Source organism: Sorex fumeus, unplaced genomic scaffold (genome assembly GCF_029834395.1).
Source record: "Sorex fumeus unplaced genomic scaffold, SorFum_2.1 ptg000007l, whole genome shotgun sequence".
In the NCBI taxonomy this organism is placed as follows: Eukaryota; Metazoa; Chordata; class Mammalia; order Eulipotyphla; family Soricidae; genus Sorex; species Sorex fumeus.
In genome coordinates this window covers 8,153,795-8,172,764 of record NW_026606064.1, presented here as the reverse complement: position 1 = coordinate 8,172,764, position 18,970 = coordinate 8,153,795, and the positions used below count along the sequence as shown (strand labels likewise).

Here is an 18,970-nt window from a genome sequence, read left to right as displayed (position 1 = left end):
AGCAGGTCTAGTGGATAATCCACAATAATCAGTCATTTAAAACATTTTTATGGGGCTGGCCTGATAGCACCGCAGATAGAGTGTTTGCTTTGCGCGTGGCTGACCCAGGTTTGATTCCCGGCATCCCATATGGTCCCCCAAGAACTGGCAGGAGTAATTCCTGAATGTAGAGTCAGGAATAACCCCTGTGCATCGCTGGGTGTGACCCGAAAAGCAAAAAATAATAATAATAAATAAATAAATAACCCAGACATTTTTACTTGGGGGCCACACTGGGAGGTGCTCAGGGGTCACTCCTGGCCCAGTGCTGGGTGTCATTTCTGGTGGTGCTTTGGTGCTGGGAATAAAACCCAGGGTTCCTGCCGGCCAAGCCTGCTCTGTTCTGTTGAGCTATGTCCTAGGCCCTACTCAGCTAATTTGAAAGAGATTGGCCTTAATTCCATCTGCAAAATCGTCTCATGGCAGCCCTTGTACTAAAGTCGGGTGAAGTCATGGGAAGAAGGGAAACTTGGGGGAAGCTTCTAGAAATCTGTCCACCACAGACAATTGTTTCTCTCAGTGTACCCGTTGTTCGTTGCTACATATTTCAGTGTGACTTTCCAGTTGAACACAACTTCAGCTCATAGGTCTTATTGTATCTTTGTCTCTTGACTTATTCCTGGCTCTGTGATCAGGAGTGACCTCTGGTGCTGCTTGGTGGGTGGGTTGGGGATGGACATATGTGGTGCTGAGGATTCAAACCCAGTTCATGACCATAGCTATCTCCAAGGAAAACACGTCCCCTCCCATACTTCCATTTTTGACTGCCTGTGTGTCTGAAGATTAGCTAAAGAGAGCCTCTTGATTTCTCAGTGATTATTTTTCTACTTTTACATCACAATAGTGTTCTTTACTGATTTGTTGTTTTATATTCAAAGATTATTTTCCCTATCTCTACTTTTCAGAGGTTATTTATAAGATTATTTGTGTACTTTATGCTTTATGCTTTAATATAGGAGGGTGTGTGTGTGTGTGTGTGTGTGTGTGTGTGTGTGTGTAAATGATCCTGGGACATTTACAAAAGGAAATGTTTTGTTGATTGTTTTTTAAGTTTTAGAGGAGTGTGTATGTGTGTATTTTAACTTTGTTTTTATCAATTTGCTCGAAGAAAAGTGAAGCAAATTTCACTATTAAAAATTTAAAAAAATAAAAAATAAAAAAAAAGTTCCAGTGTTTGCTCCTGCATTCCCAGTGTTTTGTCCTTGGGAAGGTAGAAAGTCACTCAGGAGAGTTTAACCAGTAGTGCTTCATTTTATATTGTACTTTCCACTCAGTTGATCTTGACCTTGAATTGGACTGATCTGATAGGGAGATTATAGCCCCTCATTTCTATTGTTTGCTTTTGTCTAGTACTCCTCTTAGCTTCTGCTTCTAGTTGCTTAGATAACATGGTAGGTTTAAGATTGTAGTTCAAATTGAAAACTTTCTTTTTTAGTGCTGAGGATTGAACCCAGGACCTCCCAGAGGTTAAGGCAGTTGCTATACTGCTGAGCCACATCCTCAAAGATCTAGTTCCTTTCAGTAGATGAATTTAGCCAATGACATTGACCTGGGTTTTTGTTTGTTTGCTTGTTGTGTTCTTGCTATTCTGTTTTTGGGTTTTATTATTTTTTTTCAGGTCACATCCAGAGATGCTCACAGGCTCCTTCAGGCTCAGTGCTCACTCCTGGCAGTGTTCAGGGAACATGCATGTCAGGTTTAAATCCAGGTCTCCTATGTGCAAGGCCTGTGCTCCAATCCACCTCCTGGTCCCACAATAATATTGTTTTGTTCTGGAGTGTCTACACACACTATAGATAGTGTTTTGGTCATAGTATGTAGCTTTATAGCCTAAATATATTTGTGACTCATTACTACTTATTTAACAACGCTTCATTCTTTGAGATCAGTTAGGTCTCACTACCTTTGTTCCTCCTTCTCTCTCAACTATTATTATCCAATCTATGCACTGCTCAGTTTATAGTTCTATTTATCCTATAGCAGCAATTTTAATTTTTAAAATTGTACTAGGCCTAGCATAAAATTAAATGGCTGTTTGTTTTTCCTTTGGGTCATATCCAGAGGTGCTCAGGACTTACTCCTGGCTCTGTGCTTAGGAATTACTCCTGAGAGTCTTGGAGGACCATATGGGGTGCCAAGAATTGAACCCGGGTTGGCCACGTGCAAGACAAATATCTTACTCACTGTACTCTTGCTCTGGCCCCATAAAATTAAATGGCTTTAAATTTTTTTTATGAGGGTCATATTATGAAGCACAGGGAGACAGTTCTAATAAAATATTCAAAGTAGACAGTGATTTGTAGTACAGAAGATAATTCTCCTTGGATGTGAAACTTCAAACGTAAAATTTGAAACTAGTTTACTATGTCTGTTAATGGGGTGAGCTGAAAACTATAAATTCCTGCTAAACAATAAATATCTGTTAGTGAACTTCTTAATAACAAAGTGAACAAAATATTTATTACTTTTTACATATATATAATTATAAGCCCCATATGCTGTAATTATATATAATCATAACCCCCTTACTCTATAATTATAATGCCCTTACTCATCATTATTTTTTTACTTTCCATTAAATAAAACAATTTTACATAATCTCAAGATAAATTTTAAAAATTCTCTGTGAGGGGCTGGAGAAACAGTACAAGGGGCTAAGGCACTTGCTTGTAATTACCTCTTATGATCCTGAGCACCATATGTAGTGCCCCAAGCATTACCATGAGTGATCACCAAGCATCAGTGGGAATGAACCCAAAAAAACAAAGTCAATTAAAAAATATTATATGATAGTCTAGAGAGATAAATGTGCTTGCCTTACAGGTGGCTGACCCTGATTTGAGATTCTGTACCTCTGAGCATTGCCAGGGGTGACCCCGGAGCACAGAGACAATAGCCCTGCTTGGCGTGATTCTCCCAATAGTAAAAAGTTAGAGAATTTCTCTATGAGTTATTTTGTTATAGTTGCCTCTATTCATTTCATTCATCCATTTTTTTTGGGGGGGTCACACCTGGCGATGCACAGGGGTCACTCCTGGTTCTGACTCAGGAATTACTTCCTGGCGGTGCCTGGGGGACCATATGGGATGCTGGGAATCGAACCCAGATCGGGAATCGAACTCAGGCCGGCCGCGTGCAAAGGAAATGCCCTGCCTGCTGTGCTATCACTCCAACCCCCTAGTTCATGCATTTTTAAAAACCTCCATTCATTTCTTGGTTAACTAAAGTTCACCTTTTAGTAGACGCTTTGAAAGAAAATGATGGTGGCTGGAGAGATAATACAGCAGGGATAGTACATTTGCCTTGCAAGGGACCAACCTGGGTTTGATCCCCAGCACCAGATTCGCAAGTCGGGGTCACCACTACGGTCCCTTGAGCCCTGCCAGGAGTGAGGCCCGAGTGCAGAGCAGTGGTAACCCCTGATCACCGCTGCTGTGGTCGCCAACCCTTCCCCCAAAAAACGAAAAAAAGGGAATGATGGAAAATATATGCTTTTAATACAGTTATGATAAACATTAATATACAAGTGTTATAAACACACTCTGTAATACACACATCTCTCTTTATATATATATTTGCTTGACTACCTTACCTTTACCTTATTTGTAAGCAACTTTATTTATTTATTTATTTTATTTATTTATTGGCTTTTTGGGTCACACCCGGTGATGCACAGGGGTTAACTCCTGGCTCTGCACTCAGGAATTATCCTGGCGATGCTCAGGGGACCATATGGGATGCTTGGAATTAAACCCGGGTCGGTTGCATGCAAGGCAAAAGCCCTACCCGCTGTGTTATCAAGCCAGCCCCTGTAAGTAACTTTAATATGGCATTTTTCATTGTTTTTGTTTGTTTAGGGGCCATACTCGGCTATGCTCAGGAACTCCACGCTCAGGAGTGACCACTGGTGGTGCTCAGTTACCACGTGTGATGCTGGCACCCATGAGGAGTGTGAAAGTGTCTGCTTTACCCCTGTACTCTCTTTCTGCCCCTTATTTTCCTTTTAGGCTTCGTATTTGATTTCTGCTTTGTTTCATTTGGGGTGGGGTGGGTCATGCATGGTGGTGCTCAGGGTTCACTCCTGGTTCAGTGCTCAGGGGTTGCTCTCAGCTGCACAGGAAACTGCAGTGCCGATTGAATCCAGGTCCCCTGCACATGAAGCATCTGCCCTGGGCCTTTGCACTGTCTCTCCAGCTGTTAAGCCTCTTGTTTGAAAAAAGGATTTTCTTCATCTTTGGCCTAATAGCAAACTGTTTTAGGTTTCTCATCTCACTTCCACAATGAGCCAGACTCCCTCAACCATTTCTCTACTGCACTCCAATTCCTTTTAGTTTAGTTTTTTTTTTCTGTGGGGGGACAGGAGCTGGTGCATACCCAGTGGGGTTCAGGGGCCACTCCCAGCTCTGTACTCAGTGGTTGCTACTGGCAGTGCTCGAGGGACCATGTGGTGCTGTGGCTTGACCCTGGGCCTCCTGGATTCTCAGTCCATTAAGCTCTGTGTTCCTTCTCCTTCTCCTGAATAAGATTGGAGAAGAAGGTAAATGTATAAACATACTTTGTGCCAATGGGGTACATTTGATTTTAGACTTTTAAATAGAAAAAGCTGCATATACCTACATCTCTGTATAGATACATGCATCTATTAGAAATCACCAGCTTCAACTTATACTGACGACTCAAATCCATTTTCTGCCAGGGTATTTTATTGTTTTATTTCCCTCTACTACTTTTTTTTTTTTTTTGCTTTTTGGGTCATACCCGGGTGACGCACAGGGGTTACTTCTGCCTCATGCACTCAGGAATTACTCCTGGCATTCTCAAGGGACCATATGGGATGCTGGGAATCGAACCTGGGTCGGCTGCATGCAAGGCAAACGCCCTACCCGCTGTGTTATCGCTCCAGCCCCTTCTACTAGACTGAGAATCCTGACTTTGAAGCTGCACACACTTATCCATTTGCTCAGTGATACAGGAATACATCTGTAGTAGTGGGGTGGGAGAGAGAGTGCCAGGCGTAAGGCACTTGCCTTCATGGGGACAACTTGGATTCAACCTCAGTGTGGCATATGGTTTCCTCAGGAGTGACCCTTGAGCACAGAGCCAGGCGTGAGCCTGGGGCAGCTGACAGTGGTCCAAAAACCAAACAAAGAATGCAGGAATTCCAGAACATGAGCAGGGCTCAGGATGATTTTGCCTTGTTCTTTTGGCCTGCCTGCCAGCCGGAAGAGGTTCTCAGCCGTGACCCCTCCTGGCAGTCTGGGTGCAGGAGGAAGATGGATGCAGGAAGGCGCAGGGGGCATCCAGGCAGGGAGGGGCGAGAGGGGCATCTCGCTCACACACAGGGGGCTGCCCCCAGGCGTCGGGAGGCCTGGGCACCTGTGACCCAGGTCCACTTGGTGGCCTATTGGCCGGCAGCCTGGGTGCAGGGGAGAGAAGACAGATGGCGGGGATTGGCTGCTCCCATCCTAAGCCGGGAGCAGGTGTTTGTGGCAGAAGGAGGTGCGGCGGGAGAGCGGTCACCCAGAGTCTGAATGGGGGAGGAAGGGAAGGCCACAGGGTATAGGGGGGACTGGATGAGCCGGGCCACAAGGTTTTTGGAAGCGACTTCCACTAAATCAGCAGGCTGGGAGTGGAAGCGGGCAGGAAACCCAACTCTGCTGAGAACCCCCCAAGCATCTCTGCTCCCCCAGCGCAGAGACGGAGGGAAGGTAGGCCTTGCAGGGAAGGCTGAAGGGGCCACTGTTCCAGAGGTGCGTGAGGCCACCCAGTGAAGGGGCCCTGGAGCTCAGGCAACCCCCAGTGGCTTCACTTTTATGCTCAGGGAATGAGCACTACTGCCCCAGCCGGGCAAGGAGTCAAATACAGGTGTCACTGGTTTTGATGTTGGTTTGATTTTTCCAGGTGCGGTGGTTACCTCCAGTGGTGCTCAGAAGCGACTTCTTGCTGGCTCTTCGGGGCTCTCTCCTGGCACTGCTTCAGGAACCACGTGTGGTGCCAGGGATTGAAGTAGGGTTGACAGTGTTCAGGGGCTTAACCCCTGTACTACCAGTCTGGCCCCCCACTGGCTCTCTTTAAGCTTTAACAATGCTAGAGAATAATGCCATACTGACTGCTTGTTATTATTATTTTTTTTATAGAATTCAGTGGTACTTACTCCTGGTTCTTCTAGTGGGTTTGGGGGACCATATGGGGTGCCGGGAATTAAACCCAGGTCAGCCACATGCAAGGAAAGTATCCTACCTGCTGTACTATCACTCCGGCCCTTATTTGCTTGAGTAGGTGTGTCCGTGTGTGTGAGAGCGCGGGCATGTGTGTATGTGTGTGTGTGTGAGTGGTGTGTGTGTGTGTGTGTGTGTGTGTGTGTGTGTGTGTGCGGACAGTGCTCAGTGCACGTGCAGCACCAGGGATTAAGTGCAGGACCAAACCCTTGCTCGGAACAGTTCCTCATTTCCTTAGCCACGGAACCATCTTCTGAGCCCCGTTGCTGGAGACCACAAACTGCAGGTCTATTCTGGTCATTTTGCCCACGTGGCAGCTCCAAGGTGCTAACTCACCCTGCACTAGCAGGAAAACTCTTGAAGCTACTGAATCATCTTCCAAGCCATTATTATTATTATTAATTTATTTACTTTGGTTTTGGGGCCATATCTAGCTATGCTCAGGGTTTACTCCTGTCTCTGTGCTCACTCCTGGCAGGGTTGGGGGAACTATATGTGGTGTCAGGAGAGAATCTAGGTCGGACACATACAACACAAGCACCTACTCTTTGTACTATCGTGCGGTCCAAATTCTGAGTTTCTTAAGAACATCCTCAACACCCCATCTGGTTCCCTAAAATGATGTTCTGGCCCCTAACGCATCATTTTGAGGAGGAGAAGAGGATTGAAAAAGAGGTTGAATGGGCGCAAATGCTACCTGAGCCCATGTGTGCTTGCGCCCACGTGGCCGAGCACATGTGGTGCCCGAGCACATGTGTCGCCCGCATCTCCTCTCTTGAGATGTGTACTTTCATGCTTTCGTGTCTAATGCTAGGATGTGTGTAGGGGCTCTCTCTGCCCTTGGAGAAGCCCGTGTTCTCTCTTGAGTACGTTACTCTCTCTCCCTCTCTCCTCCTCCACACCTTAAAATTCCTCCAAACAAAATCTATTTATTTCAAAAGAGAGAGAGAGAGAGAGGGGGAGAGAGAGAGAGAGAGAGAGAGAGAGATTGAATGGGGCTGGAGCAATAGTACAGAGGTAGAGCATTTGCCCTGCACACGTCCCACCCAGGTTTGATCCTCGGCATCCCATATGGTCCTCCGAGCACCGCCAGGAGTAATTCCTGAGTGTAAAAGCCGGGAGGAACCCCTGAGCATCGTTGGGTGTGGCTCCAAAACAAAGCAAGCAAACAGAAAAAGAGAACAGAGTGATGATGGATGCCAGGTATGGTCAAGCCCCTCAACACCCCTCCCTCCAAATCTAAAAGGACAGAAATGGTTCTTGTGAAATTTGGTTCCGCTCTTTTGCTCTGGGCCATAGAGCAGGTTTTGTGACTTCAAAGACGCCCTGTGGGAAGCTCAGAGCAAACACGGTGCTCAGCGATTCTGTGTCAGGCACGCAGGGCCTGCTGTGTGGCATCACAAGCAGGGCCGTGGGGTCCCTTGGGTGATGCCTTTCCTACAGGCATCCTGAGGGCCGCTCTCGAGGGGCAGAAGCCCCACTCCAAGCTCTTGGCTCTTTTGAAATGGTTGCTAGCAAAAAGCACCCTGACGTTATTTTCAGAGTCCTGGTGTCTCTTTGGAGCCTCCCAACCCCCATTTAATGCGTCATCAGACCCCCTTTTCCCCCCTCCCGGAGTTGCTCTTGGGGCTGTGGTGATGTGTCTTCTGCTCACCAGGGCCTGCTGTGGTGCTCCCGAGTCCTAAGACGCCTCATCATCTGTTGTGGCACTGTGGGGACCCAGGGATCGAATCCGTGGCTTCAGGGGCTTTTAGTCACGAGCAGGGAGCTCCCACGAAGACCATGATGTATTCCAATGACGCTGTTCAGGGGCCACGGAGACAGGTCTGGGGTCAGGGGCGCGGGGCAGCTGGGCTCCATTAGTAACACCTGGTATGGCTCTGGGGGTCCCTAGCACCACACTGAGTACTGGACCTTCCGGCCAACCCAACCAGGTGGAGATACTGGGAGTGGCTGAAGGGCCTAAAGGAAGCAACCCCCACCCCCCAAAAAAATTATGCCAGAGGAAATCAAGCAAAGAAAACACTGGTTTGAAAGATTTTTTAATTTATTTTATTTATTTATTTATTTTTTGGCTTTTTGGTCCCACCTGGTGATGCTCAGGGGGTTAGTCCTGGTGGTGCTTGGGGGACCATATAGTATGCCGGGGATCCAACTGGGGTTGTGCAAGGCAAACACCCTCCCCACTGGACTAGTGTTCTAATTTTTAATCAACAGGTTACAAAATGAGCTGTTTGACATAATGCAACATTAAATTACTGCTGCTTGCTACATGAATGGTTTCTCAGTGCCACAAGCAAACGTGAAACACAATACTGACCGCTGGGAAATGAACTTTCTTATTTTAGCAATTTTATTTTACTTAAATTATTTCTTTTTTATTCCCTGCCCTTTCCTTTCAGTGTTACAATTGGGGTGCAGGGGCACTCCCTGTGGGGGGGATACACGTCAGATTACAGTGCTCATGCAGGGCTCACCGGGGGTGCTCTCACTGGTGCACCCCTGATGGTTATGGTGCACCAGGGGCTGCACACAAGTGCAGTGGCACCTGCACCTCTTTTTCAGTTGTGGTACTAGGGGTTGCACCCCTTCTTGTGGTGCTCACGCGCACCTGTGCGGCTGGAAACCAAGCTTGGGCTATAGGTTGCAGAGAGCGGAACTGCCTGGCTGGTGCTGGTGCTGGATGCATGTGGGACACGGGGGGGGGGGGGGGTGTGACCCTATGACCACATGCTTGCAGTGCAGCTGCTCTAAGCCTTGGTGCTATTCCCCTGGGCCAGAAGCTCTGACTTCAGCATCGCATGCTCCCAGAATACAGTTAGGAGTCTGATCTATTTAAAACTGATTTGCGTGTCCTTTCAGACAGACTGCTGCTTATCGCGACAGCCGTGCAGCAGAGGCTCACACTCTGATTTCTGATAAAGAAAGCTTTTCTAGATAGCATAGTAACGTTTTATAGGAAAGAAAAATAATTTAATACATGAGGTATGCATCTTGAAGGCATGTGCCCGGTGGAAATGTGCGCTGGAAGGTCGGGGTACACAGTTCCCGGGCATGGTGCTCCCCGCGCTCCTACGGGTAAGTGTAGACGTGCAGGGATGGGTACACCACCATGGTCGTGCGGCCTCTCTTTGGCAGGAGGTATTTGCTCGGGGGCGGGTGAGCCTTCAGATCTGGGGCTGGCTCTTGAGTGGTATCGGGGTTTCTCTTTGGAGAGCAGAATAACACGGATATTGGCTTCTCTTTCTGTGCAAACAAGATGTAAAAGCTGAATTCACTTGGGGTTGTGGTTTTGAAAAGTTCTAGTCAGACACATGCACATGTCAGATCCAGGCTTGATCCCCGGCGTCCCATATGATCCCCCATGCCTGCCAGGAGTGGTCCCCAAGAGTCAGGAGTAAACCCCGAGCATCGTTGGGTATGGCCCCAAAACAACAACGACAAAAGTTCTAGTGAGGGTTGGGGATGGGTCGACCAGGGGTTTATTTATGAGTAGATGCGTTTCCCGCTAACACCAATGTTGCTGATGTTACCAGGCCAGGCGGATCAAGTATTTCTGCCCTAAGGACCTCAGCCAGAGAACGGTCCGGGGGTGATACTGCAGCTGCCCTCGGGAGCTCAGGTTGTGCATGTCAGAAGTCATCGAGAAACGATATAAAAAGGGAGGAGGAGGGGCTGGAGTGATAGCACAGTGGGTAGGACATTTGCCTTGCACGCGGCCGACCCGGGTTCGATTCCCAGCATCCCATATGGTCCCCTGAGCACCGCCAGGGGTAATTCCTGAGTGCAGAGCCAGGAGTTACCCCTGTGCATCGCTGGGTGTGACCCAAAAGGCAATAAATAAGTAAGTATAAATGATAAATACAAAAACTTGAAATTGACAGAAGAGTCAAAATTAAGATAGCCCAAAACTTGAATATGATAAACTAAATAATTGATAACGTGAAAATAAAAATATTTAAAAAAAAAAAGGGAGGAGGAAATGGATCCAACCGAACGTGAGCAGCCCGTCTGCTCCAGCCCAGAGCTGGGAAGCCTCAGGAAACAGTGTTAGATTGGGTGTTTTGGGCACGCTGAGCCCTCCTTCCATGGACAGCCTTGCTCATGTTCCCGCCCCAGCTGAGAGTAGCCCCCAGGCCCACAAGAAACCAACTGGGTTCACACCACTGTCAAGAAAGAAGCCCGCTTTGGTTTGGTGTTAAACACCTTCTCTTGGCTTTTCCAGTTTGGCTCTAGCATGGGGGTCGGGCTGTCCTTGAGGGTGACCCTTGAGGGAAAGAGAGACCCCCAGTGCCAGGCCTCAGAGACCCTGCACAGAGAAGGCTGTGGGTAGGGTGTGGATGGTCGGCGAGAGCAGCGCCCTGGCCATTTCTCCACGGCCCACTTGGGCAGACGCAGGCCCCGGGCCTACCTCTGCGCAGAGGCTCCCTGTGCCCGGGCCCTGTGAGCAGCCCTCCCTCCCACAGACAACGGGGCAGACCGCCAACCCTTTGCCACCTCTTCAATGGCTACTCCTCTTTTTCCTGCTTAAGAAAGAAAGAACTAGCGTGAAGGGGTCAGAGAATTGTTCCTAAGGCATGGTAAAGATCATTCTGACAGGTGGAAAGACAGTACGCTGGGGGAAGGCGCAAACCTGGCAGCAGCTGGTCCCTGAGCACTGAGCCAGGAGTATGCTCTGCACACTTCACGATATGCCACCCCTCAAAATAATGCGTCTGGGGGCTGGAGCAATAGTACAGCAGGTAGGGCGTTTGCCTTGCATGCGGTCACCCCGGGCTCAATTCCCAGCATCCCATATGATTCCCCAAGCACTATCAGGAGTAATTCCTGAGTGCAGAGCCAGGAGTAAACCCTGAGCATCGCTGGGTGTGACCAAAAAAAAAAAAACCCAAAAACCATCATTCTGATTTTTTTTGGGGGGGGGCAGGGCAAAGGTGTTGGCCACACCTGGCAGAGTTCAGGGGACCAAAGGCCTCAGTCTGTACCACTCCAGTCCTCACCTCTCTCTATTGGAGGGGAAGGGTTAGGGTTTGGGGAACACCCCTGATGGTGTGCAGGGTCCATGTGGTGTTGTGAATGGAGCCAGGGTTGGCCGCACACAAGTCAAATAGTCACAATCACTGCAGTGTCCTCTGGGCCTATTTTGGGAGGGCTTGAGGGGTTTGGGCCACACCTGGTTGTGCTCAGAGGCTATTCCTGGCTCTGCACTCAGGGGTCACTCCTGGCGGTGCTGGAGGTTGAGCTGGGTTGGCTGTGCAGGGCAAACGCCTTCCCTAATGTATTCTCGGGCCCCTTGACCTGTCCCTTGCAAAAGCAAAGTCCCGCCGCCTTGGTGGTGCTGGCTCACGCGGCGGGTTCCTTGCTGCTGCTGTTCGGTCCCCCTGTACCGTCACGGCTCTCCCGGCCCTCGGCCTGATGTAACAAAGCCATGACTCCCTAGCAAAGTTTGGCTGAAGAAATAAATAAAACTCCCCATGGAAAGCTTTTCGCTCTGGTGTGCTCGCAGATTCGGATCCATCTCCGGGGAAGTACCTGCATTCTTTCTTTACTCTTAGTCAGAATCGAGGCAGACGTTTTCGATGGGTCCAGGAAGGTGGTTTTGTCTCGACCGTTAAACTGTGACTAGAACAAATGAAGACAGGCTCACTAGATATTTCCCAGGGGCAGCAGCAGTTAAATGGAACAAATGTTATTTGAGGGATTTTTTTTTTAGGGGAGAGGGGTGCTGCATCTGGTGGTGCTCGGGGCTTACTCCTGGCTCTGTGCTCAGGGATCACTCCTGGTGGTGCGTGGGGACCATCTGAGACACCAGGGATCGGAACCAGGTTGGGTACATGCAAGGCAAATATCTTACCCGCTTTCCTACGACTCCAGCCCCATTATTTTAGTATTTTTATTCAACTGTATTGACTCATTATGAAACAGTAACACAAAAGGAGAGAGAGGACACAAATGAATATTAATTTAAAAAAAAGGCAGGGGGAAGTACAGTACAGGGGTGGGACACTTGTCCTGCAAGAGGTGACGCGGGTTCTGTCCCGGGCTCTGCATCTAGTCCCCTGAGCACTGCTAGGAGTGATCCCTGAGCACAGAGCCAGGAACAAGCCCTGACATTTCTGAGTATGGCCCCAAGCTCCCCAAAAGAACAGTACTTGGAAGGCAAGGGAGCCGAGGGGCTGTACTTGGCAGAGCTTCCCACCTTCCCGTCCCATGTCCACCCCACCCCCAGATGGCTGTTACTGGACCTGTATTTCAGAGGCGGGAACCCAGACTCAGGATGGATAAGTAGCTCACAAAGGGCGACAAAGTGGGAAGGTATGTGAATGCACCAGTGTCCTCAGCCCTTGTCCAAGAGGCCCTCGGGCTCTGTCTGTACCATGTGGGGGTCCCTCTGTTACAGCCTCCCTATATCAGTTTAGTTTGGATAGGGGATCACACTCCGTGCCTGGAGGTTGCTCCCAGTGGTGCTCTGGGGGCCATGAGGCAGCAGGGCTCGAACCCAGAGTCCTGCATGCAAAGCTCGGCCCCATCAGAGCACTGTGAGCACAGGGTGGCAGTCGGCTCAGCACAGCACACAGAGTGCCCTTTTTTTGGGGTCACACCCAGCAATATTTAGGGGTTACTCCTGGCTCTGCACTCAGGAATTACTCCTGGCAGTGCTTGGGGGACCATATGGGATGCTGGGAATCGAACCCAGGTCGGCCATATTGGCCGTGTGCAAGGCAAATGCCCCACCCACTGTACTATCACTCTGGCCCACGGAGCGCCCATTTTTGCTCAGTGCCCAGTAGGAATTAGCTGCAACCGAACCCAAACCTGGTTGGATACATAATAGAATCAAGAATCATACAGTTATTGGGGCTGGAGCAACAGTACAGCGGGTAGGGCATTTGCCTTGCATGTGGCCAACCCAGGTTCAATTCCCAGCATCCCATATGGTCCCCTGCGTACTGCCAGGTGTAATTCCTGAATGCATGAGTCAGGAGTAACCCCTGATCATCACCGCATGTGATCCTAAAAGCAAAAAAAAAAAAAAAATCATACAGCTATAAAGTCCCAAACTACCAAAAGCAGGCTGGGGACCTCACCTCTGTGTTCTAGCCATGTGTTGGGGCTGCCTTGTAGCCCTGCTTCCTGCCGGACCCTGAGGTCTCCAAGGCTCTAACCCTGCTAACCCACCACCTGAGGTCTCCAAGGCTCTAACCCTGCTAACCCACCACCTGGTCGGGCGAGTCTGGCTCTGTGCCTCACTCTCATCATGTGGCAGGGGGCTGGAGCACAGGGTAACTGTCCTGCACTGAGCACATGGGTGGCGGGGCCTTTGGGTCTGAGTCTAAATCACTGGTTCGTGGCATTAGGGTTCAGTCGTTCACACCCCCAGCAGTGCCATGGGGCCTTGCAGTCTGCCCTCAGCTGCCGAGTCAGGGGGTCACACACGCTGGGCGGCCCAAAGCAAGGGGCAGTACTGTGGTGTTGGGGGTCCCAGCGGGGAAGCTTGAGACCCAACTCAAGGCCTCATGCAGGCACGGCAGGAATTTGACCACCCAGCCAAGTCCCTGCAGCCCCTTCCCGTCAACTTTCCCATCCTCTGATCGGAAGAACAATGCGGATACCTGCGACGTTCCTTACCCTGTGGGCAGACATGTTAAGTGGAAAACTTGAAAACCTATATAACATAGAGTCACAGTGGGGGCAGAAAAGAAGTTTGAGAAATGAACCCAGAAGTGGCAATTAATGTTCTATGAAGGAACCCAGAAGAGAGATTGGGAGAGAAGGGGTTTCTTCAAGAAGGGTGATGGGAAAACTGGACTCTATCTGCAGGACTTCTACGTAGGGTACTGTACCATAAAGGTCAACTCAACATGGAACAAAGCCTTACATTTAAGAATTGGAATTGCAAAACTCCTAGGAGAAAGAGAGGCAGTAGCTTCATCCTTGAAAGTGGTCCTAGCAATGACTTTTTCATATGAAGAACAAAGAGCACAAGGGGAAAAATAAACAGGCGAGACTATAGTGAATCATAAGCCTTCTGCACTGGGGCCAGAGAGACAGTATAGGAGTTAAGGTGCTTGCCTGGCACGCGGCCAATTCCAGTAGGACCCTTAGCACCACTTGTGACCCCCATCCCGAGCTCGGCCAGGATTAAGTCCTGAGCTCCACCTAGGTGTGATGCCCACTCTAACCCCCCACAATTAGAAAGTTAAAAAATAAGGAGCCCAAGTGGGAGTATAGTAGGCGGGGTGCTTGCCTTGCATGCAACTGATGTAGGCTCAATCCCCAGAACCCCACATGGTCCTGAGTCCTGCCAGGAGTGATCAATTCTTGGACTCAGAGCCAGAGGAAGTCTCGGCACAGCCAGGTATGCTTTCCCAACTCTCCCCAGACCCAAAACCAGCAAAACAAAGAAAAAAAAAAGTACACCATGAGCAGGGTGGGGAGCATGGGTTGGGAACAGCTGGGAGGAAGAGCGGGTACTCACAGTATCCCACGGTGCTGCAGCAAACAAATGCGGGACCCCCGTTACCCCCAGACGTTCTCCCCCCACCCCACTGTGACCATCACCACCACAACAGAGAGGACTAAGGTCTGAGGAGCCCTCGGACAGCACAGTGGAAGTCATTCATAAAGCCATGCAATAGAACTTAGATCCGGGCGGAGGGGCTGAACTGCTGAACAGTGGGAAGAGCCCTCGCCTGGCACTTGGCCAGCACAGGCTCAATCCCTGGCAACCCATATGGTCTCTGGAATCTGCCTGGGTGATTCCTGAGCACTGAGCAAGGAGTAAGCCCTGAGCACAGCTGGGTGTATCCCCACTCCCACCCCCCAATTTTTTTTTGTAGGAAGTTGAACCACCTAAGTATTGTCACTGAAAGGAAAGAAAAATATGTGGGTCGGGGGGGGGGGCAGAGAATAGTATAGTGTGTAGGGCGTTTGCCTCGCATCCGTCTGCCCTGAGTTCAATCTAAGGCATCCCTTATAGTCACCCGAGCACTGCCAGGAGTAATTCCCAAGTGCTGAGCCAGGAATAATCCCTGAACATCACCAGTGTGGCCCCCAAACAAAAACACAACAAAAAAAGAAAAATATGTGAGTTCAGTTAATGTGTTAACATGTTAATGTGTTAACTCAATGGTGCTCTCCACAATGGAGATGCTGGATCAAAACATCACGTTGTCTACTTCAAATACCTCACCTGGAAGTTTTAATACATGCTTCCATTAGTGAGCTAAGAAGAAGAATCAAGGGCAAATACCTCGTTCAGTCTCAGTTTCTTGTTCCTCAGGGCTGCAGTGCTGGAATTCTCTGACTGTGTGAAAGAGGTGGGCTGCTTTGGCAGAGCAGAAGGAAACTCTGCCCTTTCCTAGAAAGACCGAGTGCAAAGAGCATTTGCAGTGGCCCCGCGGCCATCCATCCGCTCTGAGGTGACCCCATTCGCCCATCTGGGCAAGCATGTTCGGGATGGAAGGAAGGTCGGGGAAGCTATCCAGGTCTTCAGAGCTGTGCCCAGCCCCAGGGACTTGGCCAGCCAGCCCTGTGGACTAGCTCTGGAAACCAGAACCCAGACTTACTTGGGTGCCACAGTGCAGTCAGTCAGCTGCCATGTAGAGCAGCTCTGAGCCCTAATGAATGATCCCACGCTGACCCCCTCGGTTCCCCCCCGCCACTTGGTGCTGTGAAGTGAAGTTTGGGTGCCTGTCCTGCCCCACCAGACGGCAGCAACAGAAGCAGCCTTGTCTTACTGTCATGTCTGCTGTTAACTTCGACTTCCTCATTGTGGCATTTTTCTGGTACTGCTCATTCCGCTGTTTCCTAGTCTGCAGTGACTTCTTTTTCTTCTTCTTAGACACCTTCCTTTGCTGATACAACTTCAGAAAGAAAATAGAAGCTCATCACTGAGGTTCCAGAGGCACATGCCTGGCAGCGGCAGCCCTGGCACACCCCACTCCAAACGCAAGACGAACCCCCTGCAGCCCCGCTGAGGACTGGATGGTTGGTGTGCAGAACAAACTGGCCAGTCCCCACATAATGGCCCCAAATCCCACTCTCACTGTTACACTGCCAGAGGAGACCCTGTTCTCATATCCAGGGGGCTGGACTTCAGGGGAGCGACCACTTATAGCAACAACGGGGGCAGGAGCACTGGGGCCGTGGGTAAGGCACTCCACCCGCATGTGGCCAACTCACCTTTTATTCCCCCCTGCAATGGTGAGGGCTCACTGCTGGCTCTGTGCTCAGTGATCACTCTTGGTGGTGTTCAGAGAATTATATGGCATTCTAGGGACTGAACCCTGGTCAGTCACGTGCAAGGCAAGCATCTCACCAATTTTATGATCTCTCCAGCCGCTGACCCTGATACCATCCCAGCACCCCATAAGAATCCCCAAGCTCAGCCAAGAGTAATTGATGAGCACAGAGCCAGGAGTAAGCTGTGAGCACAACAAGCTGTAGCCCAAAATTCTCACCCCACCAAAAAAAAAAAATCAAGGGGAAGATTATCCTGGTTATTGGGTGTGTTTACTAGGACATCACTACTTTATTTTCTGCACATCTTAGCAAGTTGGAAAATTCCATCAATTTATCTAGTAGTGTCGAATTCATTGCTATTGGGCTATACCCAGACAAGTTTGGGGGCTTTCCCTGTCTTGAAGTAGCCCTTGGCAGTCATGGAGGGGACGATGAAGTTCTGGGGATCAAACCTTTTGTTCCTACCTCAAATCACAGAGGTCCAGCCCTCCACACTGTCTCCCAGCCCTGCCTGCTTTGTTAAAGGCTGTCCCTTGCTGGTGTAAGGGTCCAGGAGTCTCACCTCCTCTGCAGTGTTCAACTGGCGAATGGGAAGGCCATCGGAGAGGGAACTGTCAGAGCCACTGGTGCTATTCCACAGGGAGTGAAGAAAGGGAAATCCTGTTAGTCACGTCCGGGCAGTTTGAGCGGCCCAGCCCTGTTGCAGGGGATGAGGGGGTCTGATCTGCCAGTCACCCACACTGTGCACCCCTCTGGGTCGGAGTGACAACACAACGGGGAGGGCATTTGCCATGCATGTGGCCGACCTGGGTTTGATTTCCAGCAACCCATATGGTTCCTTGAACCCTACCAGGAGTGATCAGTGATCCCTGAGTGCAGAACCAGGAGTAGCCTTAAGTATCCTGGGGGCAGGGAGGAGGTTTGGGTGGGTGGGGGGACGTCTAACAACAAAAAAATCATGTCTGTTGAAGCCTGACCAGATTCATGAGGAAGTTCCCTTGTAAGCAAGGCTGTGTCAGAGCTGCAAACAGCTTGGAACTCTGATTGAACTAGGCTGGGGTCAGCATGTCACAATGCAGCTACTCCTTATTATAGATTAAATGTGCTATGCTTGGATGAAAGTTAATCAAATATCTTACTGGGCTACTGTGATAGCTTGCATAGATTTAGATTTATAGAGAATGAGGAAATAGAATGTACGGGAGTGGGATGTAAAAGATTTACAAGGTGGTCTGGCTTGCTTTATCGGAAATGCTGTACGTCACTAAATCACAAGACAATATGTATTTTGATCTTAAGTACTTTGCTGTATGAGGTATATCTGAGGTATGCTAGATGTTTTGATCATTAACCCAATAAAAGGAGACTGCAGAAGCAGATCAGTGCAAAATGGCCTGAGCGAGCTTTAGCCCACCGTGCTTCAACATTTCACATGTCTCGCTTGTCTCTGCCCCTCCGCCGCCCCCCCTCCCGGCCCATCACTCTATCAAGAGTAATCCCTGAGCATTTTTGGGTGTGGACAGACCCCCCCAAACAAAACAAAACAAAACAAACAAAATGCAAAATACATAAGATAAAATCTATTTTCCAAAAAAAAAATTAAAATGAAATAAAATAAAATCTAGAGTAGCCAGAATGCCCTTGTTGAAAATGAAGTCTTGACTCAAACCCTTCTCATGACATTCCATCCTTGGAGGGAGAGGTGATGGTGTGACAGGAGCTGAGGCGGCCAGCACAGACAATCTGCCCAGTTCCCCCTAAATTTCCCAAGCCTGGAAAACAGGCTGTCAGAGAACTGGTAACCTAGCCGAGCCGTGGAAGGCATATGCAGTAAATCACAAACTGAAGGTAGGATTTACTCTCTTTCTTGTGGATACTGGTCCAAACCGAACCAGCAAGGCCAAAGCCACAAACAAAATGAAAAAACTTTCCAAAAATCAATAATACCTCTGGTGTTTCCTTTGGCATAAAATTTGTTACCTGGATTCAATGTCAGACAAAGAAATATCACTCCAACTTCCTTCTATAATATCTCGTCCAAGTTCGTGGAATTTCTTGTGGATTTCCTGTTGTAAGAGGTTTCTAAGCTCTGCGAGACACTGTGTGAACTGTGGAAGTGAAGTAATTTTGGATAATTTACTTATTCATTGGATATTTGTTAATCATATGCTGAATGGAGCTTTAATATTGCTGGGGACACAAAGATAACTAAGTTGGGACCTCTGCTAATAAGGATGTATCGATGGAAAAATTACATGATCAGTTGTTGGATAACATTGGTTTGTCCTTGCTCCTTCTCAGGGAGCTTAAGTTTATTGAGTTACACCATCACAGTGCTCCCTAGGCATACCCAATTCCATCAGGCACTCCTAACACTATTCCCCTATCAATATTGCTTTTCTCTTTTCTTGATGTCCTTCGCATAGTTTATTTTAGAGAAATGTCCTTTTTGTATAGACACGGGAAGA

General features: G+C 48.9%; 1 protein-coding gene across 1 annotated transcript in view; it reads right to left on the bottom strand.

Annotated features, from left to right (window-relative positions):
• Nucleotides 1-8,966: 8,966 nt before the first annotated feature.
• The window catches only part of AGBL2 (AGBL carboxypeptidase 2), a 40,926-nt gene continuing 30,922 nt past the window's right edge, over nucleotides 8,967-18,970 (bottom strand). Inside the window, exons 12-17 of the mRNA XM_056131450.1 lie at nucleotides 18,483-18,610; nucleotides 17,065-17,131; nucleotides 15,998-16,123; nucleotides 15,511-15,618; nucleotides 11,790-11,879; nucleotides 8,967-9,503 (exon numbers count right to left, since the gene is read on the bottom strand). Of these exons, the coding sequence (XP_055987425.1) occupies nucleotides 9,330-9,503; nucleotides 11,790-11,879; nucleotides 15,511-15,618; nucleotides 15,998-16,123; nucleotides 17,065-17,131; nucleotides 18,483-18,610 (693 nt within the window). The 3' untranslated portion in view covers nucleotides 8,967-9,329. The remainder of the gene's footprint in view (nucleotides 9,504-11,789; nucleotides 11,880-15,510; nucleotides 15,619-15,997; nucleotides 16,124-17,064; nucleotides 17,132-18,482; nucleotides 18,611-18,970) is intronic.